Raw genomic sequence first — 24,941 nt, forward strand, 5'->3', positions numbered from 1 at the left:
CTGGAAGCTCTTGCCTGTCAGCAACATATATTTGAAATTAATGCATTACCCATCCACAAAGAATATTTCTGAAACACATAGCTGGTAGGATTATCGACTGGGAACACTTGTGCATTTATGTTAGTTATAGTGCATGGAAGTACTTTCCACTTCCTCTTCCACATTTAGCATACTTTTCACTTCCAAACTGTATGCATATTGATATAACTACTGGTGTTTTAGATATTATTTGGTTCTAACCTCTATTTACAAAAAAGTACTATCTTCTGTATTTGCAGCTTGCAAGTCACGACTTGACATTGTGATTGTACTTGATGGTTCCAACAGCATTTACCCTTGGTCTAGTGTTAACAGTTTCCTCATCAAACTATTGGAAAAAATTGAAATTGGACGTCAGCAAACTCAGGTTAGTCAAATGCTTGCACTGTATTTCAAAAGGTCTTGCACATTTAATTACCTATTCAGTTGAACCCTTGTGAAAGATAATTTGTGCATAAATCTATTGGGGATCAACAGCACATAGTCCCAAATTGGATTTATTTGGTGGAGCAAGGAAGGTGAGTTGTCGTTTGCAGGTGATTAGAATCTTTTAAGATTATGATTCCCATATCTGCCCACAACATAGAAGGAGGGACTATTTCAGAATGCATACTTAAGTCTTAGAGTTTTGTCTGTCTAGAATACAAATCAGAAAATTAGGAAACCCCTCCCTTTTGTCATTTAGCAACTTCCTGCCCCATCAGTCTTCCACACACTCTGACAAGCAGAATTCCATCAAAGTGGAAACTTCTGGTCACGATCTCTTTTCATTAACAATCAGCATAGATATCTGTGACCCACACCCAAAAATAACTGGAACAAGTTGAATGGGGGATTTTAATGAAACTTTAAATGTAAAATTAATGCACAGCTCTCAAAACTGAGGCAAAATACATTCAAATTAGGAAGGTGTGCAACTTGGAGAGAAAATTGCAGGGAATGGGGTTCCAATGGGTCTAGGTGAATAACTGCAGTGTATTTTATAGATGGTACACACTACAGCCACTGGGTGCCTTTTGTGGAAGTGAGACCGATGTTTAGGATAATGAATGGTTACCAATTAAGTGGGCTGTCTTTGTTCTGGATGGTGCTGAGTTTTTTGAGTTTTGCACCTTTGGAGGAGCACTCATCCAGGCAGTTGGAGAGAACTCCATCATATTTCTGACATGCCTTGTAGATGATGGAAAGGCTTTGGAAGGTCAGAATGTGAGCGTCTGACCTGTTCTTGTATCCTGGGCATTTGTTATAGTTCATTTGTGTTTCTGGTTAATGGTGACCTCCCAGGGTTTTGATGGGGGGGGGGGGATTAGGCAATTGTAATGCTTTTGAGTATTAAGGGTGGGTGATTAGGCTCACTCTTAGTGAAGGCAATCTTACCTTGCCACTTGAATGAATGATGCATTGGTCAACTGCATACAGGCATGAACTACATTTCCCAAGGAGCTGTGAATGGAATTGAACATTACACATTGCAGAGTCATCAACAAGCATCCCTACTTCTCATCTAATGATGAAAGGAAGGTCATCAATAATGCAGCCAAAGAGGGCATTTCTCTAAGGAATTCTTGCAGTGACAGCCTTGGGCTGGGCTGATTAACCTCCAACAACCACAACCATCTTCCTTTGTGAAGGTTGTAATCCAATCATTATGGTGTTTTCTTCTTGACGGCCACTGAGTTCAGTTTTACCAGGGCTCCTTAGTGCCATACTCAACCAAACATTGCTTTGTCAGGCATTCTCATCTCACATCTGGAAGTCAAATTCACATTAGAATAAAGGTGTAGACTATTTTCAAAATGGGAAGAGATTTCAGAAATTGGAGGTGCAGAAGTCCTAGTTCAGATTCCCTTAAGGTTAACTTGCAGATTGAGTCAGTAATAAGGAAGGCAAATGTAATGTTAGCATTCATTTCAAGAGGACTAGAATATAAAAGCAAGGATGTATTGCTGAGGCTTTATAAGGCATTGGTCTAGAACTGCATGGTCTTAGCGAAATCCAAACTGGACATTAGGGAGTAGGTTGTTGGCAAGTGCCACTTTCTGGCAAAATCAATGACACTTTCTATCACTTTGCTGATGATTAAGAGTCAACTGATTAGGAAATAATTAAGCAGCTTGGATCTATTTCGCTTCTTATGGACATTACGGACATGTTTGTATATCAAGTGAATCCAGCAGTGATGGCAAGATTTGTTTTAAGGGTAGACACATAAAATAAAATAATTACAGTTTCAATACATACATCCTGCATTAGCGTGAAAGGAAGAGCTTACATTTGTTTGTTGCTGTATGGTACATCTGAAAGGTCTACAGGCAATGAAATTCTTTTAGAGGGAATGGAATCATTGTCATTTAGGAAGTGAATCAACCTAGTTTCATTTTGTAAGGTCTCAAAAGTAAAAATGAATTATTGATCAGGAAACCTGCTTCAGAAGTGTTGGTTGAGGATTATATATTAACAAGAAAACAAGAATGAGCCCACCTGCTCTTCATTGAGTAGGACCGGGCAGACTTTCTCATCAACTTGAGAGGATAGATAGGAGCCTATTTTAATATTTCATCTGAAAAACATCACCTTCTGATGTTTCATCAGTGTCTCAGTACAGGACTAGAATGTAGATTGTGACTAACTGTTCTGATGTCTGGAACTGAACTTGAATCTGTAACCTTCTGACTCATTTGTTTGGTTGCCATGACTGATTTGTGGTTGACATCACTGAATACCACTGTACCAAATTCAATTATTATTAGCCATCTATTTCTGGAAATGAGTACACATGTTACAAAGGTAATAGCAGTTTTCCATCATCAGTAGCTCCAACTAGCACTCGCTGGAGTATGATTCTTCCACATTGCACAATCTAAGGTTGAACCCTGCATTCTAACTGCAAAACCAGAAGGTGAATGAAGGAGGAACTGCCAAGAAACAAGATGTAATGGCCTTGCAGCCTGGCATCTGATTTGAAATGTACAATACTGCCTTATTGTTTATGCAGCGTGTGACATGGTCAAGCTCAAAAAGAAGTCTACGATGAACATGCTGCAGGCATGCATCAATTAAATGGCCTTTGCTTCTCATAATAGAAAGCATTCATTTTCTTCAGCACGCCTTAAATCACCAGCTGTAATTGTGAATTATATTTAGTTCTATTCTTTACATGCCATAATCTTTACATGTGACTGTAATAGACTGAGATTATGTCCACTTTCAGTGCTCTACAATTCCATAAAAAATGTGTAGCATCTTGATTAAGCCATTTGAACTGATTTTCCTCCCACATAAACCAACAGTAAAACTCAAATGTCAAATATATCCAACAATAGCACTGTGAAAATGAATATAGAAATAGCGTAGTGCTTTTGGATAATAGAATAATACATTCTTGGAAGAAAAATATCGTCAGCTTCTAGGAATAATTTCAAGCCAGTTTTGTTCACATCACTCCCAGCCATATTGCTTCAATTTAACAAATTTTACTTGCCTGGGGTAAGCCAGTATTGGTGAACTATAAACTTGCCTTTTTTCAACTGATAACATTCAACAGGAGTTCTTTGCGGACTGATATTCATCAGGCAAACTTACAAGATAATGTAATGTTACAGTCTTGGATCCAGTACAAAATTTGTATTATTTAATTATCCTTCGCAGACAGACTCAACAGCATCCCACCCAACCTGGCCAGCACCCATACAGTCCTTTCTGGAGAAACAATCCTGCTGTTCTCCTCTAAGTGTACATTTGCTCTATTTAATGAGTCATGAGAGTTTGTAAGTGCCTCCTTGTCTAAAACTTTGTTATTTTGATGGTTAGTTTCAGCCTTGCGACCCAGGAAAATATATTACTGTTAGTGACTGCAGTTTACTGATCTACCCAGTGCCAAATATTCAAGGCTTGTAACTGCTGTAAGTTATTAAGATTTATCCCAGGAGTGTTATTTAATCTGCCAACAGTGTCGAAAGCCACCTGATTCCAAGCTTCTGTTCCTCCTATTCTTGCCACTAAAGCACTAAGGGAACCACAGCCCCACCTCCTGGCAAGGGTCCAAGCAGTTGTCAACCAAGCCAACTTGGGGGAACTAAATTGCCAAGTTTTTCTATCCTACCGACATATGTTGCAAGTACTTTTGATGCTATTCCTGAGTTACATTTTGTATCAAAGTTCTATCTCCTATCGACAACAGGCAAAGGATTACTGTTGTTTTTTTTTCTGCTTGAGACTATTGTTACAGTATTTTCTGTGTATCTATTCAGTGAATTTACAAATGTAGCCTATTATACCACTCCTGTTTGAGATAAATGCCTGACACAGTGCTTCATTAAAGTTCCATGGGTGAGGCTGATAACTGAGGGAAGAAACGTGCATTTGTAAAAAAAGAATTGGTTGTCCTTATTCCCACTGTGACCTTTACAAGGACTCATTCTCATGACGCATACATTGCCAGCAAGTTTGGCATTAATACCTATCCCAAATCCAAAATCCAAAAGTGAGTATCTTTCTCGGCCACTTTACTTAAGAGTCATTCAAGATGATGAGGTTGAAATCATATACAGGCCTGGCTAGCATGGCGTGTATCCTTCTCCAAAGAGTCTACATGAACCAGTTACGAAAGCATAATACTGCTAATGCTGGAAATCTGAAGTAAAGACAGAAAATAAATATTCAGTGGGTTTGGCAGGCAAAAAGGAAAGCTAACAACTAAAGGAGATGTTATTTCATTTGACTGGGATATGATCTGAATCATTAACTCTGTTTCTCTCTAAACAAATGCTTTATAAGTTTATGCACTAGTTCCTTTTTTCAGTAATCTGACAATTCACACAAAATTTTATTGAATTCAAGTGCACAAACTGGTGGGATGTATTGAGATTGTTAGTTCAGCCTCTGGGTTATTGGTATACTTACTAAACCACTGTACTTGTATGTTGCCAGCAGTCATGTGAAATTAGTTCATCTCAACATGGCTAAGAACTGTTCAAAAAGCATGTGTGCCTCTTTTTAAGCTGACAGCAGAGAAGTGTAGACAGCAATTGGAGTAAAGAAAAATTGAACATTACTATTGCAAACAATGATCTTATTGCATAATGCTCTTTGTCTGGATGTGTCCCATTTAGATTAAATTATTCATCTTAGAAATATGATGCACGGGTTTATTTGATAGCGCGATGTTAAACTCGTTGGAATAAGTCTTCTCTGCCACAGTGGTGGATAGGACTTCCATCTGCTCCTATTACTGGATGATTTAATGCAGCGAGAGTAACATTGATAAAATCTGCAGATCGCTGGCTTCAAGTGTAGGTGAGAAATATCTCCAATGCTTGCCACAGCAGTGGTGGAAGAACTTATTGTGCAAATTGAAGAGAAATAATTTTTCTTCAGTCTCTTTCTTTGATTAGTGCAATCAATTGTTCTGCATGGTAACCTTGGTGTCCAGTGTTGCAGTAATACTTGAGGAAGTGCACGCAGTGTATGAATCTAATTAAAATACACCCACTTCATTAATGGGAATCAAGTTGTTCATCCAAGCAATTTCCAGCAAGGGGATGGGGAAGTGACAACAGATGTGGAGCCAGCATTCTTTTCCATTCTCCATGCTTTACAGCGCCAGTGACCGGGGTTCAAATCCGGCCACTGTCTGTAAGGAGTTCATACGTTCTCCCCGTGTCTGCGTGGGTTTCCTCCGGGTGCTCCGGTTTCCTCCCACATTCCAAAGATGTACAGGTAAGGAAGTTGTGGGCATGCTATGTTGGCGCCGGAAGTGTGGCGACACCTGTGGGCTGCCCCTAGAACATTCTACGCAAAAAATGCATTTCACTGTGTGTTCCGATGTACATGTGACTAATAAAGATATCTTACCTTATCTTACATCTTTCCAACCTTATCTGTGTAGATTAGTTTGGTAATGCAACTGCCAAGTAAATTTATTCCTGCAATCTTCTTTAGACTGGAATCATGAGTTTCACTGTGTTTATTCCTCTATATGTTTCACCTTGTAATTGTAAAAGAAATTAGTGTAAAAATCATAAAGCTCACTTACTGCAAAAATAGTGAATTCTGTTTACTGCTATTGGTCATATTACTACAATACTTGCTCTGTGAGAACACTGAAAGAAATGTCTGTAGCAGGAGCAACTGTGACTTACAAGTTACATTCTCTTTGTTTCATATAAATGCAGCTTTTGTACATCTGGTCTTGATCAGCTGCCTCTCCCTATACAGGAAACTGAACAAGACAGCTTGTTCCAAGAGGAATCTACTGCAACAACCTCCTATCTGACAGTGCTATGGCAACCTTCCATCGCCTTCCACTGTAATTTTGTTTTATTTATCATTACATCCTCTTGAAATCTAATCACTCTCTGCATATCTCCATGTTGTAAACATTTGGCAGGAATATAGTATTTACGAAAAGATTCCAACATGTGTCCTGCAAGAGTAAAAGATAAACACCATGTGCAGTGGAGTGCATGTGTATTAAAATAGCCCAGTAATGCTAATATTTTAAAGAAGCTTTTCATCTACATCAAAAATTACTTCTTCTATTGAAAACACTCAATATATTAATATAAATTATTTTGAATTGTTGAATTGTGTTACTTGTGACATAATTCCTCACTGCACCAATAAGGAGTGTGCCAAATTTTTTGTCATTTTAGATTAAACAAAAAATGACAACATCATTTTAATCCCTTACAACATCCTGGAGCATGTTTTGAGTTTTCCAAATGTTTTCTAGTTGCGTTTCAACAACTCTACCATTGAATGGCTTTGACACAAGAAAACAGACTTCTCCAAAACATGCTTTCAGATGCTAAATGATTTCTCGAAGGTTGAACTGAAGATCTAATTCTACATGCAAGGATGTCAAATGGGAGCAACAAAGGCATGGGCACCCTCTGTGTTCTGTAAAAAACACACACATATTCACCCCCTAATGTTAAGGATGAGATTGCATGTCCCTTCAAGAGCCATTAACTTTAAATTCCAATACATACCCCTGCCTGTGGGCTCCTGTGCATTATATATTTTTCTCCAGTGTCAAGTTAAACACCTGTTGAAGTTGTATCTATGGTTTGAGTTTTTAGTGCCAGAAATCTGATGCAAACTGATCTGACCAAACCCATTACCTTTGAAGGACACTCTCTATTTTTATTCCATCTAATTTCTCTTCCTTCACTGTAATATTGTCAGCATCCTCTTCAATTGTGAAGCTAATTGTGAAGTACTTATTTAACACTTCAACGTGATTTCTGCTTCCTCAAAAAAAATTGTTCCAGTTTCCATTTTCTCCTTATGTTTATGAAATGCTTTTTTGTTTCCTTTTATGTTACAGGTATTTGTTAATCATAGGCCCTCTTCATTGTGCTTATTTCTATTGCTTTCAGTTCCCTTTGCTTCTTCTTGCTTCTTTGCTATATTTTCAACTCTACCTTCATCATGTCTCCATTCTCTATATCAAATTGCTTAATTGGTTTATTCTTGCAGGGAATTCTAACTTTCTATGTCTTCCTTTCCTGTTTGTGAAACCATATCTAGTTTGCACCAGGATTATCTCTTCTTTTCTCTTCATTTGATCCATCAATTTTTATTTCCAGTCTATTTAGGCCAAATCTGCTTTCTATACACCAAAATAAGCCCATTTTTTTCAATAATTTCACTTTTGTTCACTTTCCTTTCCAACCTTTAGTCTAAATTTCATGATATAACATTTACTATTTTCCAGAAGCTATCCCACTGAATCATGCTTGACTTGTTATCAATCATTCTGCAGGTCCAGATCTGTCATTGGTTCCTTCCTTGTTGAGTGAAAAACAGAGAAAAGGAATGAAAAATGTTCCCTGTACAAATTTCAGGAAATCCTTCCTTGTCCTTTACACAGTTCTTATTCAGATAAATGGACATTCTCCATTATCACTATTCTGTTGCTATTTTTCTAAGTATTTGTAAAAAAGGATTTGAGTAAAAGAATACTGAAATTATATCGGGCCTGAGTGGAACTGCTCCTGGAAAATTGTATATAGATCTGGTCTGCCTATGTAAGGAATATACAGTGTACTGATGAAAAGAGTGTAATACAGTTCACCAAACTGATACCTGGAGAGCATGATTGTCCTATGAGGAGAGATTAAGCAGAGTTGGCCTACACTCTTTAGAATTAAGTAAACTAAGAGATTTCATGGAAGCATACAAAATTCTTATGGAATTTGCCAGGGTAAAGGTAAGGATGATTATTTTCCCTGCCTAATGTATCTGGAACAAACAGTCACCATTTCCTAATAATATGCTGATCATTCAACACTGAGGTGAGAAGATATTTCTTCACCCAGGATATGGTATACCTTTGGAATTTTCACTGAAGTGGGATATGGAGGCTCAGTCAGTTACTGAGTAAGTTCAAAGCAGAAGGGGATAATTAGTTTAAATTAATATTAAGGAAATCAAGAAATATAAAGTATAGGAAAGTAGTACTGAGGTAGAATATCAACCATGATCTTATTGAATAGTGGAGCAACATGAGTGGCTGAATGATCCTATTTTGTTCATTCTTCTGTGTTTATTTGTTTTTCCAATACTTTCCCAGTGTTTTATGGTCTATAGTGTATGGCCTGTAATATGATAAGTCTTGCTCCACTCCCTAACTCTAACCAGATAGATTGTTTGAATCTTCAAACATATCATCCCTTTCGAGCTCAGACAACACCAATTACATCACTCCTTTTCATTCTTTTTCTCAAAATATACTTTACATCAAGAATGTAAAGGAGCATAATTTTAAGGTGATTGGAGGAAGGTATAAAGGGATGTCAGAGGTAAGCTTTTCACACAGAGAGTGGTGGGTGCCAGCAGAGGTTGTGGGGGCAGATACATTAGGGACATTGAAGAAACTCTTAGACAGCCACATGAATGATAGAAAAATGGAGGGCTATGTGGGAGGGAAGGGTTAGATAGATAATAGAGCAGGGTAAAATGTCGGTACAACGTCATGGGCCAAAGGGCCTGTACTGTGATGTAATGTTCCATGTTCTAATATTTGCAAAATTGATTTTGTGGCTGGTGTTTCAGCATAAACATTGAGACAGAAAGTGCTGTCAATGCAGAGGCTGCAGAGTTAAGAATTAGCTTCTGTTTTGCAAGGTACCAAGGGCACATCTATGCTCACTCATTAATGAAGCAAAACACTATGTTGCCGGAGGAACTCAGCAGGCCAGGCAGCATCCGTGGAGAAGAGCAGGTGGTCACCATTTTAGGTCAGGACCCTTGTTCAGGACTGAAGATAGGAAAAGGGGGAGCCCAATATATAGGAGGAAAAAGCAGAACAGTGATAGGTGGACAAAAGAAGGGAGGCGGGGTGGGCACAAGGTGGTGATAGGTAGATGAAGGTAAGAGATAGTGATAGGCAGGTGTGGGGGAGGAGGGGAGAGCAGATCCACTGGGGGATGGGTAAAAGGTAAGGAGGAAAAATCTAAGAAAACTTCTTCAAAGTGAGCATCCTTGAAGAGATTTTGCAGTGGAGCAGTAATACTAGAGAAACAAAGGACTGCAGATATGAGGCAAGGAAGACTCACAGAAGAACAACGTGCACTCTCAGGGTACACAGATGTCACTTCCTTTTATCTATAATATCTATTAGCTGCACAGAACTATATCCTTCATCAATGATGAAAATAAAAAACTCTTCTTTGACTTTGGACTAGATCCCAGGTGAACAGCATTACTGCAGTTTGACAACTTAGTTCATCTGCTCTCACCAAGCCTACTGACCACTGATTCTTTCCTTCCACGTAAAAAGGCTGAGGATATGGGAAATCCAATATTCTAAGTAGTCTTCTTCAGTCCCATCTCTCCACCTCCTCTTATGTCACTGGCATTTGCAGACTTCCCCCTGTGTTACAAGACCATGCCAAAATTCTCCTGCAAGGCCATGACCCATTTATGCACCTTAGCTTAAATGGTGATCACTTTGATAATATATTCAAGTTAGAACAGGAGGACAGTGGATGATTCTTCAGGCCTATTGCATTAAGTAGTGCGGCTTTGGTGCAGAAAAGTATTAAAACAATCTGAATCTTAAAGCATAAGGAATTTTTCTTGCAAACGGAACCCCATATCTGTGTCATGACTTAACACAGAATTCATTGTGTTTATTACCATATTACGAACTACAAAATTGTTAAGCAGACAGCAACAGACTCTACAGCCGTTTTTCTGGCATAAGAAAATGATTACACTTCTTCTTAATTTTCCTTTGCACTTAAAAGAAATGAAACATCAGTGCTTGTGATTTCAATGCAGTAATGTTCTTCTATTTGCCAATAATTTAGGTTGCAATTATACAGTATGGCTTTAAAGTCACACATGAAGTCAGTCTCAATGAATACAACACAACAGAAGATCTCCTAGAAGTTGCTAAAAAGATAAAGCAGTGTGGTGGAAATGAGACAAGGACAGCTCTTGGAATTGAGTATGCCAGGTTAGTACTCAAAATGTAAAATTATTAACTGCTTTTTAGTATGTACAGTATACTTGTAAATATAGTGTGTTGATCGTTCTATTTAAAAACAACTGCTTTTATTTTGAGGTGTAACCTTCTTTATCTTTTTGCTACAATGTTCTAATTTCTCTGGTATGCCACTTATAATCAAAAGATTAGAGGCTTACAAATTACGGTGTGCTGTGAACAGTGTAACTTAAATGATTGTAGCCTTGACTTTGTCTTCAGTGAATGGTAACATGCCATTGTAGTTAGTAAATGTCTCCAATGGGTATATTTTCCACTTGCTGTGATGAAGCAGATTAAAATAATTAGTAGTCTATCTACCAGAGTTTAAGTCCATGGTACATGTGGCTGTTGTGGGGATTTTTAAGTACAAACCCCTTCATTACCACAGTAGGAGAACAGGATCTGATTTATTTGTTGTGACCATTCTCCTTCCAAATATCTGGGCACGTTGTTCCAGTCTTGGTGATAGGATGGCAGCTGCACCTATGTTGTTGTCTTGAAAATATCAATATGTTGTTTCAACATTAATATTTCAAAACACAGACTATTTAAACTACCAATCTAAAATACCAGGGACCAAAACTCATTGAAGAACATGAGGAACTCTGAAGGAGAAGTCTAATGCTTTTTGTAAGAAGTGACTCTGCTGTTATTGGCCTAATCCTCCTTGTTAAACCAATGCAGGTCTGTACACAATATCCCGGTCGTGGTTATGGTATCTACCCAGCATTCTGTCTTCAACCTAGAGCCTTCAGGGTCAAGCTGGCTGCTTAGGAAAAGCATTGTCCCCTCTAAAACTGGCTCTTGAGCTCTGTCAGGAACCCAGGCATGGATAATGACCACCCATGCAAAAAAGCCTTAAACAAGCTCTAGACCTCCTCCATTAAATATGACCAGCTCAGCTGGGTGGACTTCTGGAGAAAGTCTTCAGGCTGCTGCATATGACATTGTAATGCCAGTTGAAGTGGCCAGGTCTTGTACTTAGTATAAGAAGAGGAAGTGGATGAGCAAGAGGGTGAAAGGGATGAATAAGATTATGAGAAAGATCAAAACTGATTAATGCTGCCAGTTGCAACAACAATAAGAAGATTATTGAGGAAAGTTGATTTGGCTGGATAACACTCTGCCACTCAGTGGAAAGCACTTATCCCTCTTCTTCAGTTCCTTTTAAATGTTCCTCACAGACTCCCTATACATGTTTACAATGAAACCATGTGCACAGATACAGATTAATATCAATAGCTATTTATTCATTGCATGCCTCCATTTGGAAATATACTGGAAGAAGTTATATACAGTGATTCCATAAATGCATTTCCAGACTGTGAGATTTCTGATTCCACATGGAGGTTGTTCTTTATTTTACTTCAACTTTTCACTGCAGACAGCATATATCTGTGAAGCAGCTCACAGTTAGATTGTCTTTCAGCATAAAAAAAAGGCAATTTTTCTTGAGATAGAAGAGACTGCAGATGCTGGAGCCTGGAGCAACACACAAAATACTGGAGGAACTCAGATGAAGGGTCTCAACCCAAAATGTTGACTGTCCATTTCCCTCCATAGATGCTGCCTGACCCGCTGAGTTCCTCCAAGGTAATTTTTCTCTACAGCTGAAGCCTCATTGCAGAGGACTTTCAGATATGCCTTCTGCAAACCATTTCAGTACTACTCTTGACAGTTATGGAAATGTCTGAAATAGGAGCAGGAGAAGGCCAATCAGCCATTCAAACCTGCTCCACCATCAGTAATGTCAGCCCTACATTTCCATCAATCCACAATAACTTTTTAGCCCGTTGCTTAACAATTATCAATTAACCTCTGTCTTGAAAATGTTTAAATAATCTGCTTCCACTGCCCTCTACTACATAATCAGTCAGGGCAATCATTGTGTCACACATGTTACCATGCATTTGGGAGTGAGGGCTTTTTGTTCCTATTCCTGGATGTTATTGTCATCGGCTTAAATGAAGTTTATAAAAAAAACTATACTCCACATCTTAAATGTGTGGCCCACTTAGTGGCGTGGCTGAAACTGCTGAATCTGAAAAAAATATATACCAAAGCATTACCTCCAGTGTTCGTCTTTGCTTCGATGTTGTCTGCAGCAAGCCAAATATCGGCCAGAGTATCAAATATTAGTTAGCTTTCTTTTTTGTTTAATATCTTTCAAACCTATCTTACTTCCATTCATCCTGATGTCAACCCTTCTCATAATGACTCCACACTTAGGGTCATCTATCCCAGGCCTCAACAACCCATATAAACATCATCTCACTCTTCCATTAGTGCCCTTTTGTAAGGTGTCCTCTCTTTTAGAGAGCTTAGTAACATGGTGTTGTGACAACAACCTTCCCCTCAATGTCAGTAAAACAAAAGAGTTAGTCATTGCTCCTGTGTACATCAATGGTGCTGAGGTCGAGAGGGTTAAGAGCTTCAAGTTCCTGGGAGTGAACATCACCAATAGCCTGTCCTGGTCCAACCACATTGAAGCCATGGCCATTAAAGCTCACCAGCGCCTCTACTTCCTCAGGAGGCTAAAGAAATTTGGCTGTCCCCTTTGACACTCACCAATTTTTATCAATGCACCATAGAAAGCATCCTATCTGGATGCATCACGGCTTGGTATGGAAACTGCTCTGCTCATGATCGCAAGAAACTGCAGAGAGTTGTGGACACAGCTCAGCACATCACGGAAACCAGCCTCCCCTCCATGGACTCTGTCTATGCTTCTCGCTGCCTCAGTAAAGCAGTCAGCAGAATCAAAGACCCCACCCACCCAGGACATTCTCTCTTCTCCCCTCTCCCATCAGGCAGAAGATACAAAAACCTGAAAGTACGTTCCACCAGGCTCTAGGACAGCTTCTACTCCGCCGTTATGACTATTGAACAGTTCCCTAGTACAATAAGATGGACTCTTGACTGCACAATCTACCTTGTTATGATCTTGCACCTTATTGTCTACCTGCACTGCACTTTCTCTGTAGCTGTTACACTTTATTCTGCATTCTGTATTGTTTTACCTTGTACTACCTGTAATGAATTGAAATATATGAACGGTATGCAAGACAAGTTTTTCACTGTATCTTTGTACAAGTGACAATAATAAACCAATTCCAATTCCCAATTTCATTGCAAATTCTGTACTAGCTATTTATTTGTCCTCCAACCTGGCCTCCAAGATGTGCATAATGCTAAAATGACTTTGATCAAAGTCTCAAATTAAATCCAATGCAACTGTGAATGTCACTCCTCATCTTAAATTAGTCTTCATGATTTATCTGCTCCCTTAGTACTGTCATAAGCAGTGCCATCCTCTATTGCTTCTCCTCTGTGGTCTTCCCCAAGGCAATGCTCTTACATGGTTCACACTTCCTTAGTGCAACATAGGAGGGACACTGTAACTCTTCATTGCCATGTAGGACCTCCTTGATTTCATGATGATACTGTACACCAAATAAATATGCATCACACAGATATTTGTCCTGAAATCTCTACCTCATTGCCTCCTTTACTGTCACACCTTGAAACTGCTTGTCAAATATAAAGACCTTGGTGAGTCAAAACCTCCATCCATGTAAAATATTAAAGCATCCTTTTCAGCTCTCACCATTGCAGTTCCAATAATCATTCCAACTTCCAGCTGAATCAGATTTCCTTCCCCAACAATCACCCCAAAGCCAAAACTATTTTGAACCATATCCTGTTCATGTCTACTCTACTGCTCGCTTCCGAACCAAAGCACTAATCTAGGTGCTCCTAGCTGTTCATGTCTACTCTACTGCTCGCTTCCAAACCAAAGCACTAATCTAGGTGCTCCTAGCTGTTCATGTCTACTCTACTGCTCGCTTCCGAACCAAAGCACTAATCTAGGTGCTCCTAGCTGTATTTAAATCTACACATCCCTGCATTATACAAAATGCCGCTACATATCTGCTGTCCCGAACTCTCAGAGTACCATTACCATTTCCTCACCAGATTTCCATTTCTTTTCCCTCAATGTAATATTTACAAGATCTTCCTGTTTCTTTTTGTATTTTCTGTGGTCCTGTCCCACCTACCAGTATTGCTACTCCAGAAAGGTCACAGTAGATTTCTCCTTGTCTCTCAATTACTTTGGTCTAGTGTTCTTAAAGAAGTTCTGCCGTGTAGAAGTTCAGGTTTTACACATTTGATCAAGAAATTTTAACTTGCACGTTACTCCACAGGTAAAAGTTGACATCTCCAAGAGAAAATGGCGGCATTTAATCAAAAGATGCAGACCATTGTTTTTTTGAAGTTCCATCTCTAATGAAAGAAAATGTTTTCACATTTGTTGATCGGTCTGCACTTCCTTAAAGTGTGGCGGGATCAGATCCAAAAGTAACATTCGAAAGTTAGTGGGAGAAAAGCTTGAGGAAAAAAAAATGATAGGATCAACAGAAAGACAGGGAATGGGACAACCAGAGAGCCATGAAAGGCACAATGGGTTAAGTGACTTGCTTCTCCTCATGTCATTCTATGATCCTTTGATTCAATTACTTCCACATGTTCTCCAAACTTCCTTACACTCTGCTTTCAAAACCCTTCTCCAAACAATCATTTTTCAGCACATCTTCTGTTATTTATTCCGGTCGCTGTCTGTTAGGAGTTTGTGCGTTCTCCCAGTATCTGCGTGGGTTTCCTCCGGGCGCTCCGGTTTCCTCCCACATTCCAAAGACATACGGGTTAGGAAGTTGTGGGCGTGCTATGTTGGCACCAGAAGCTTGGCAACACTTGCGGGCTGCCCCCAGAACACTCTACGCAAAAGATACATTTCACTTTGTGTTTTGATGTACATGTGACTAATAAAGATACCTTATCTTATGCTATAGTTCCTATTCTATTTCCCTTTTATTGTGCTCATTATTTATGTGCTCCTCGAAACAATAAGGAACATTGCAAAAATGTTGCTTCAGTCGTTGATTGCTTTTTAAGAAAGGGAAACCTGATAAGACAACTGGCTCATATACTATACATAAGAACATGAAAGAAACTAAAAATACCTGTGCAAACAGTGGCTTTGCCATTCCAGTGCCAAAGGTTTGCAGTTACATATCATCATTTCCAGCCTTCAGTCGTCCCACAGTGCTTTATAGACAAACAGGCATTAATACAAGTCAGTGTCTCAAATAAAACATCTAAGTTCATAAAAGGGCAGATCATTGTACTTTTGTGAATAAATTGGCATACAATACAAAGGAAAATGCATCCAATCAATTTAGAATATTGAATGAAAAGCTTGAAACTGGAACATGGAAAGGTCAAATGGCTGTGTTGGCTGAGAGGACTTTAAATTTGCCAATAAGACCAGCATTGAGACAGAATTAGAGCATTCCATTGATCCATCTTACTGCTTTCTATTCTGTCATTTTCTTACTCAGCCAATAGAGAAGAATTGCTTTTCTATGGTGTAGTCCATAAATTCAAAAAAGGTGGCATTTAACAATCACAGCAAAACTTCTGTATTATTTTGTTAACTGTTTGTAATCTACTGAACTGTAGAAGTAGGCCACATACAATCATATAGCATAGGAAATAACAAGAATATGAAGAATGACATTCTCAACTTATACATTCTTAATTCTCGATTCATATCTAACTACCTTGATTTTTTAATGGAAATCCACATAAATTTTGTCTTAAAATAGAAGTATGTCCTTTGACCCTATTACTATGTGCAGCATTTCTTCCAGATGCCTAATAACCGAATTTCCCATATTCCAAAATGTAGCCTCTCTGTAGTCTCATGCAGAAAGTTTTGAACATGCTGGTTTTATAGCTCAGCTTTGATTCAGCAGATATGTTATTTTCCAGATTTTTTTTTTCAATCCTGATCTCCAGGGTCTACAAATGTACACATAGTTTCATTTTCCCAGCATGAAAATCAGTTGGAATTTAAAAACTTATTCCAGAGAGCACAAAGTGCCTCTCAAATATCTTGACCTCTCAAACATCTTGAATTGCAGTTGTGAAATATAGTTAAAGGTCATTTACAAAGCAGCATCTGTACAAAAGTCGCTTTTTTTTATATTCACTAGCCATTTATAAAATAGTTGTTGCTGATTTAGTTGCATGTACTGAAAACCACACAATTCTCTACAGAAAGAATATACAGTAAGACTGGAATCCAAAATCCCCTATTCCATAATCAATGGTCTTTGAACACACACCACACTGGAGCATTCATCTTACATGACAATAATTGTTTTTCTACAAAAATGCATTGAATAAGTTGCAATAAAATTTGTTGTTGGAACCCAACACAATTTAGAGTGTTAATAGATTTATCAATTAAGAATACTGAAGTAAAGGACCCTTTGATTTGGCAGAACTCTGGGTTCTGTCAATACTTGACAAAGCTGCTTAGATAATGACTTCAGCAGTGAAGTTCCCTAGTATGTGGATTTTATAGTTACTGCAGTATAGACACATGCTGAACTGCAATGCTGAATGATGCAAGGTGGTACTTTTGTTCGTTTATCCAGTGATTGAGCAATAAAAAAAAGTTTTAATTAGTAATTCTGCTTACTTGGTATATCTTTACCCAGTAGCAAGCAGATTAAGATACTCAGAAGAGTGTGTCTACAGTTAGAGAAAACTGCTGTAGGTATAGTAATACCTCAAATGAACCTGATCACAAAAAAATAAACAAGTATAATGTTTTGTTATGCTCCTTTGCTCTTTATAAGTGATCCAACATATTGTAATTCTGTGTTCCTGACCAGAAAACTCCCAGCATACTGGGAAGGATTGCTATTTTTGTTCTGTCAAAAAACAGGAAAAAAAGTTTCAGCACTCATACAGGAAAAATTAGATCAGAAGGTTCAATAGAAGTAGTAGTAAAAATTCTTGTAAAACAAGCTAAAACTGAGTGCGCAAGAGAGAAAATAATAAATGTCGTACATTACTCCTTATTAAACTTATGGGAATAACAATTAATGAAGAATAACAATTTAACATCATGGCCAGTCTTTCAGTGACATTATTATGTACTTATCTTATTGTACCTCTATACATGAATGTCTTTCCCTGTAATCTGATTAAAATGTTCCACTTCTTGCTTCATTTCATGTGACTTTGAAAATAAGCTTTTGGTATGTTTCCACAATTTGCCAAGATCAAACCATGATCTTTCAGTATAAAGTAATAATTAATACAGTTTCATGGTGACTGAATCACCAGTGCTACTATAACAATGTACATGCAGCATTTTTACATTATATTTTGGGACTGTGGGTGTCACTGACAAGCCCATCACTTATTGCCCAACCCTGATTGCTCTTGAACAGCTGCAGCCCTTCTAGTAAGGGTATTCCCATAATGCAATTAGGACGAGTTAGGTGATTCCCAAGCACCTGCTATCCTTATTTTTCATGGCGGTAGAGATCACAGGTTTGGGAGGTGTTGTTGGAACATCGTAGGTGAGTAACTGCACTGCAATTTGTATCTTCAAAATGCAGTGCTATAACTCACTAGGATGTTCCAATAGCACCTCCCAACCACAGTGTGCCACTGGTGGCAAAAATGGAGGGAATAACTGTTCAGGGTGGTGAAATGGATACCAATTGAATGGGCTGCTTTGTAGCGGTTAGCGAGACGCTATTACAGCGCCAGCGACCTGGGTTCAATTCCAGCCACTGTCTGTAAGGAGGTTGTACGTTCTCCCCGTGTCTGTGTGGGTTTCCTCCGGGTGCTCCGGTTTCCTCCCACATTCCAAAGACGTATGGATTAGGAAGTTGTGGGCATGCTATGTTGGCGCCAGAAGTGTGGCGACACTTGTGGGCTGCCCCCGGAGCACTCTATGCAAAAGGTGCATTTCACTGTGTGTTTCAATGGACATGTGACTAATAAAGATATCTTATCTTATTTCTTGAGTGTTGTTTGGACTGCCTGCAGTCAGGCATGTGGAGATTTTTCCACCACATTCCTGACTTGTGCTGTGTGGATGGTTGAAAGACTTCTAGATGTCAGGAGTGAGTCAGCCACTGCAGGGTACCAAGCCTCTGACCTACTGTTGTAGTCTTAAATTAATGCAGCTGGTCCTGTTGAAAATCTAGTTAATGGGGAGCCCCAAGATAAGATAAGGTAATAAGATATCTTTATTAGTTACATGTACATCGAAACACACAGTGAAATGCATCTTTCGCGTCAAGTGTTCTGGGGGCAGCCCGCGAGTGTCACCACACTTCCAGCACCAACATAGCATGCCCACAACTTCCTAACCCGTACGTCTTTGGAATGTGGGAGGAAACCAGAGCACCCAGAGGAAACTCATGCAAACATGGGGAGAATGTACAAACTCCTTACAGACAGTGGCCGGAATTGAACCCGGGTCGCTGGCGCTGTAAAGCATTATGCTAACCGTTACACTACCATGCCTGTTGATGGTAGGGGACTCAGAGATGGTAATGCCATTGAATGTCAAGAGTAGGTGGTTGGACTTCACTATTAGAGATATTACTTGCTATGTGTCAGCCTATCAGCCCATGTCTAGATGTTGTGTAGGTCTTCCTGCATAGAAACATGGACTGTTTCATTTGCTGAGAAGTTGTGTATAGAATTGAACATTTCACAATCACCAACAAACATGCCCATTTCACTGTGTATGATGGAAGACCGTTATTGAAGATTATTGGGCCTAGGGCACTGCCCTGAGGAACTCCTGTAATGGTGTCCTGGTGCTGGAATGACTGACCTCTGACAACCACATTCATCTTCTTTTGTGCAAGACTCGGCTCCATCCGTTGAAGTGTTTTCCCTTTGATGGCCGTTGGCTTCATTTTTACCAGAACTCCTTGATACCACACTCGGTCAAATACTCTCTTGACATCAGGGGAACTCACTCCCACTTCACCTCCATGACTGTGCCAAGGGCAGGAGCTGAGTGGTCCTGGTGGAACCAAAACTAGACATACTCACAAGTTATTGGTGAGTAAGTGCTACTTGATAGCACTGTCAATGATGTGGTCCTCACTTCACTGATGGTTGAGAATAGACTGATTTAATGGTGATTAGCCAGATTCAATTTCTCATGCCGTTTGTGAACAGGACATACCTTGGCAATTTTCCACATAATTAGTTAGATACTGGTGTTGCAATTGTACAGGTACAGTATGACTAGAGAAGTGACTAGTTCTGGAGCAATGATCCTTAAGTACTAAACAGGAGAATTTTCATATCCCATAACTTTTGCTGTATCCAGTGCTCTGGGCCATTTCTTGATATCATGTGGATTGAAGCAAATTGGCTGAGAATTTGGTTCTGTGCTGGTGAGAAGATCAGGAGGAAACCAAGATAGATCATCCTTCTGGCTGAACATGCTTACTGCTCTTAGTGTTTGGCACTCATGAGCTGGGCCAAACAATCGTTGAGGTTACAGATGTTCGTAGAAAATAGGAGCAGGAGGAGATTATCCACTCCCTGGCATCTACTCTGCCATTCAATAGGGTCATGGCTGATCATTTTTCAATACCAAATTCTTGGAGCCTCTTCCACCCACTGGCTAACTTGTCCACCAGTATTTCCCATAGATGTGGCAGAAGTGTGGAGCTTTGATCTGTTCCATTGGTTGTGAAATCGCTTAGTACTGTCTAACACATGGTGTTTTTGTTGGTTAGCACACATGATGTAGTTTCATTGATTGGCACTTCATTTTAGGTACGGCTTGTGCTGCTCCTGGTATGCCCTTCTGCACTCCTTATTGAAACAGGAGATCCTCTGGGTTGATAGTGAGGGTAGTGTGAGGGATATGCCAAGTTATGAGTCTGGTGCTGTGCATTTCTGCTGTTGCTATAGTCCACAGCACCTCTTGGATGTCCACGTTTGAGCTGTCAGTTCTGTTCTGAGTCTATCCCATTTTGTACCCGAGTAATGCCACACAACGCAATGGAAGATGTCCTCAGTGTAGCCACATATCCCAAAAACAAAGTTGATATTGAACATAATAAGGAAATAACAAGGCAGATGTCTGAAAGTTTTTCTTCTTTCATCTTTCACTACATGTTATTTTTGTCATTTAATTGCTCCTCCCTTCTAATTATTAAAGAACTTCATTTTTGTTCTCTCTTTCCATTCAACCATCCACCACCCACTTCTGACCCCCTCTGCCTATCCCTGCACCTGTTTATATGTAACTTTCTCCATTTCTGATGAAAGGCCATTAACCTGACACATTAAATGTTTCTCTCTCCGTAGCTGCTGTCTAACTTGTTGAGTATTTCCATGATTTTCCACTTTAATACGTCTTTCATCAGCAGTTTATTATTTAGGTAGTTAAAAGATCCTCTAAGTGCTCAACCAGCTGTGAGATCAAGGTAAAATTAAACAATTATGAGAAAAGTGAAAGAGCGCAGACTTTTCAGCATAACCTGAAGGACAGAACTTCCATTTGCTCCTTTGATCCTGTCATTTTCTGCTCCCACATTGTCGACTGTCAAAGTACTTTCTTCATTACAAGAAGCAATTAAATTTGTAAACTAAAGGTTTATCCTCATATAAATAAATGAATCATTTCTTTTCTAAAAATAATTAAAGAATAATTGTGTATTTCACATTAGTATATTCAAAATAATCCTTTGAACTCTGCTAATGTAATGAGGCCAATCAGTTCTGATTTCAGCAGTTTTGCAAAATAGGCAACGGCAAATTGAAAGCTTGTTTTGCAGTTGGGCCCTCACGAGAAAAGAAATCAAGCAGAGTGTAAAACTCTATTCTAATCATGTTAAATTTATGGGATTAAGTGGTTTATATTCAAGAAACCTTTTTCTGGAGATAATAAACATTGCCCCTTGAGTTTTTATATTGTTTTACCTCTAGCTTTTTATTCTTCTGTGCTTCAGAGTGCCTCTTGGGTGGGTTCTAGCTCTATCAATATGCTTTTGGAAAAATACGATAGAAGACAGCTACCCCAGGGTGATGAGTTCAGTCCCATCATAGCAAGTTGCTAAACAGAGTTCAATAAATCTGCAAGTTTATGGGAAGCCACAAAGGGAGAAAATGAGCATGAAGCCTGCCAAGTTGTTGCAAAATCCCAACTGCAGTAAAATTATGATTAGCTGCCTTACAATTTTTTTAAAAATCCCAAAGGTTTGGCAACTGGCTCACCTGGTTCTGTTTCCCATACCACCTTTATATTCACTGGGGTTTCATTCCCCACATTCCTTTTAAACTCATCCGGCCCCTTTTTCCATGTTTTCTTTAAATTTACTGGGAGACAGTTTCCCCGCTCCCATTAAACTCATTGGGGCCCTGGTTCCCACAATCATTCCCACAATCCACTTTAACTCATCTGGTTGACTAGTAAAGTTAATGTACTACAGTGAAACATATAAAAAAATGTGAATTTAAAGTGTGTTGGGGCAGTAATAGCAGTGATATCCAATAATCTGGAAAATCTGTCAATCCATCAAAACGGAATCCCAAAGGTGTCAGATTATGCAGGCACGGTAGCGTAGCAGTTAGTGTAACGCTATTATAGCGCCGGCGACCCGGGTTCAATTCCGGCGACTGTCTGTAAGGAGTTTGTACATTCTCCTCGTGTCTGCATGAGTTCCCTCTGGGTGCTCCGGTTTCCTCCCACATTCCAAAGACGCATGAGTTAGGAAGTTGTGGGCATGCTATGTAGGCGCCGGAAGCGTGGCAACACTTGTGGCTGCCCCCAGAACTACGCAAAAGATGTATTTCACAGGAAGCTTTGACCACAAACTCAAATTTATTTGTTTATCTACTCTGCTAATCTCCTTCCACGACAGATCTTGGAATAGTGTTTGCTTTAGGAATCTAGTTCAGGCATCCAGCCTGAAAATGTAGCTGACTAAGAGTAACGAGGGTCTTAGTGTTGGGAATGTTGGCATGGGAGAGGATGATGGTTCACTTATCCTAATTTGGAGAATTTTGCCGAAACAGCATTGGTGGTATTTTTCCAAATGTATAGTGGAGACGAAATTCAGTGGGCAGTACCATTGAAATCACTCATTAGTTTAAAAAAGGGTCATTTGCTGTGCAGCAATGAGGGAGCCACAATGGGCTCTTGCAGATGGCCACCTGGGATAACATCTCACCGACAACTAATCCTTGGGTTTAATAACAACCAGAATGTGTAAGTTTATGTGGGTATGCCTGCTTCTCTTCTGTTTATCAAAGGGAAGGATGTTTATTACTGGTAAATGATAGTGTGCACATGGTGTCACCATCAATCTTTCCATAACATGGTAACATATACAATTTAACTCCTTAATGCCTTCTTAACACAATTTGGAAGAGTACTTACTTCTTCACTGCTCAGTTTTTTTCTTCCTTATTCAGCCATTCTTAGTGAGACCTGGAAACCTGAACAGTTTGCTTTGAGCTCACCCTACCATGAAATGAATTCAAACCAGAATACATGTACTTTGATGAAGTCTCTTTGACCTGAAAAGAGTAATTCTATTTCTCTTAACATAAATGGTTGCATATTGGTGCAGTAGTCCGTGATGCTCTCACCGCTCCCAAAACCTGGGAATAGAGTTTGTTCCTTCTCCCTGTGACTGTGTAAGTTTCCCCATGATGCTCTAGTTTCCTCCCACATCCCAAAGACATGCTGGTAGGTTAATTGGCTACTGTAAATTGCTCCTGGATCTGGAGTAGGTGAGCGGCAGGGACAGTTGATAGGAACTGGTATTGGTGTTGATGGGTATTTGATAGCTGGCACTGACATGATGGACCAAGAGGTCAATTTCCCTACCGTATGACTCTTAAAACTTTGAGGTGCTGCCTGACCTGCTGAGTTTCCAGTATTTTCTGCTTCTGTTTCAGATTTTCAAGTTCTGAAGTTCTTTGATTTTCAAATAAATATATTTTGTATTGTAAAAGCAACAAGATGCTGGAGGAAATCAGCAGGTCAGGCAGCACCTTGTTGCATTCCTCCAGCATCTTGTTGTTTTTTCATCTAGATTCCAACATCTGCAGTCCTTTGATTCTCTACTTTGTATTGGATCCTTTCATCTGTGCGCATTTCACACCATTAGTGTGGGATCAGTTTGAAGCCAGGTTTCAGCAGTCAAAGAAAACTTCAGGATGTGGTGTTAGTGCAGGCCCATGTGGGAATCTGAACATGCAAGGATTGGTTCCTGCACATACTGGCCCAAAGACATGCCGGTAGGTTAATTGGCTACTGTAAATTGCCCCTGGATCTAGAGTAGGTGAGTGGCAGGGGCAGTTGATAGGGACTGGGATTGGTGTAAACATTAAAAATACCGTATGATTGTTGCATAGAGGGCAAAGCTCAGCGGTTCCTGAGATCTAATTTAACACAATCAGCATTTCCATTGTTTTTATTTGTTTTCCAGCATTCTCATTACATTTTTCTGATAAATTCAGATCATAATTCTGCACCTAGGCCTCCAGCAGACTGACTTTAGTGTTTCACTTGTCTCATCATTAAAAACTTTCACCTTGACCCATCACTCCTATTGTCATTTAATCTTTCCTTCCATCCACCCTATTACAGATATTTCTTTGTGATCTCTCCTTCTTTCTCATATTTTTTTCCCTGCACCTTAAGACATGTTTTATCTGTATTTCCAAATCTATGAAAGGTCATTGACTCAAATCATTAACTTTACTTCACGTCATAAAATCACGGAGAGACACAGCACCGAAACAGATCCTTTGGACCACCAAGTCTGCACCAAACAACAATCACCCATTTACACAAACCCAACATTAATCCCATTTTTTATTCTCCCCATATTTTCATCAACCCCTCCCAGATTCTAGCACACACCTACACACTAAGGGCAATTTACAGTGGCCAATTAACCTATCAACCCACACTTCTTTGGGATATTGGAGGAAAAAAAATTGGAGAGCCTGGAGGAAATCCGCATGGTCACGGGGAGAATGTGCAAACATTACGCAGACAGCGCCATGGGCCAGGGTTGAACCCAGGTCTGTGGTGCTGTGCGACCACAGCTCTACTAGCTGCACCACTGCTCCACTCTCAAACATAAAAGCTGTCTGACTTGCTGGGTATTTCCAGTGTTTTCTGATATTATCTCAAATCTTATATTCAGATCTCCAGCAACTGTAGTGTGTTGCTTTGTGTCATTTTGTAGTTTACTGCATGACCTTTAAAAATACAGCTTGGAATTTATTAAATAAATACCAATAACCAGGTTCAGAATTCCTTGTGTGAACCTCAGAATATACAAAGAGATTCACTCATTGTTTATGTCAGTGTGAACAAAGAACATCTGCCAGCAATTTTTGTCATTGCAATAGAATCACAACGTTTTGTCTTGTGCAACATCATATTTATAATGTTAGACTTTTTTTAAATGGCAATATATATGCTAGTCTACCAATTATGAAGAAAAGTTGTTATCTTGAAATTGTCACAAACCAGCAA

At 39.3% G+C, this 24,941-nt stretch overlaps 1 protein-coding gene across 1 annotated transcript in view; it reads left to right on the forward strand.

Annotated features, from left to right (window-relative positions):
* Positions 1-24,941, forward strand: part of itga1 (integrin, alpha 1) — a 165,797-nt gene that overhangs the window by 48,041 nt on the left and 92,815 nt on the right. The window contains exons 6-7 of the mRNA XM_052010445.1: positions 279-406; positions 10,359-10,507. Of these exons, the coding sequence (XP_051866405.1) occupies positions 279-406; positions 10,359-10,507 (277 nt within the window). The remainder of the gene's footprint in view (positions 1-278; positions 407-10,358; positions 10,508-24,941) is intronic.

This window comes from Pristis pectinata, chromosome 2 (genome assembly GCF_009764475.1).
Source record: "Pristis pectinata isolate sPriPec2 chromosome 2, sPriPec2.1.pri, whole genome shotgun sequence".
Taxonomy (NCBI): Eukaryota; Metazoa; Chordata; class Chondrichthyes; order Rhinopristiformes; family Pristidae; genus Pristis; species Pristis pectinata.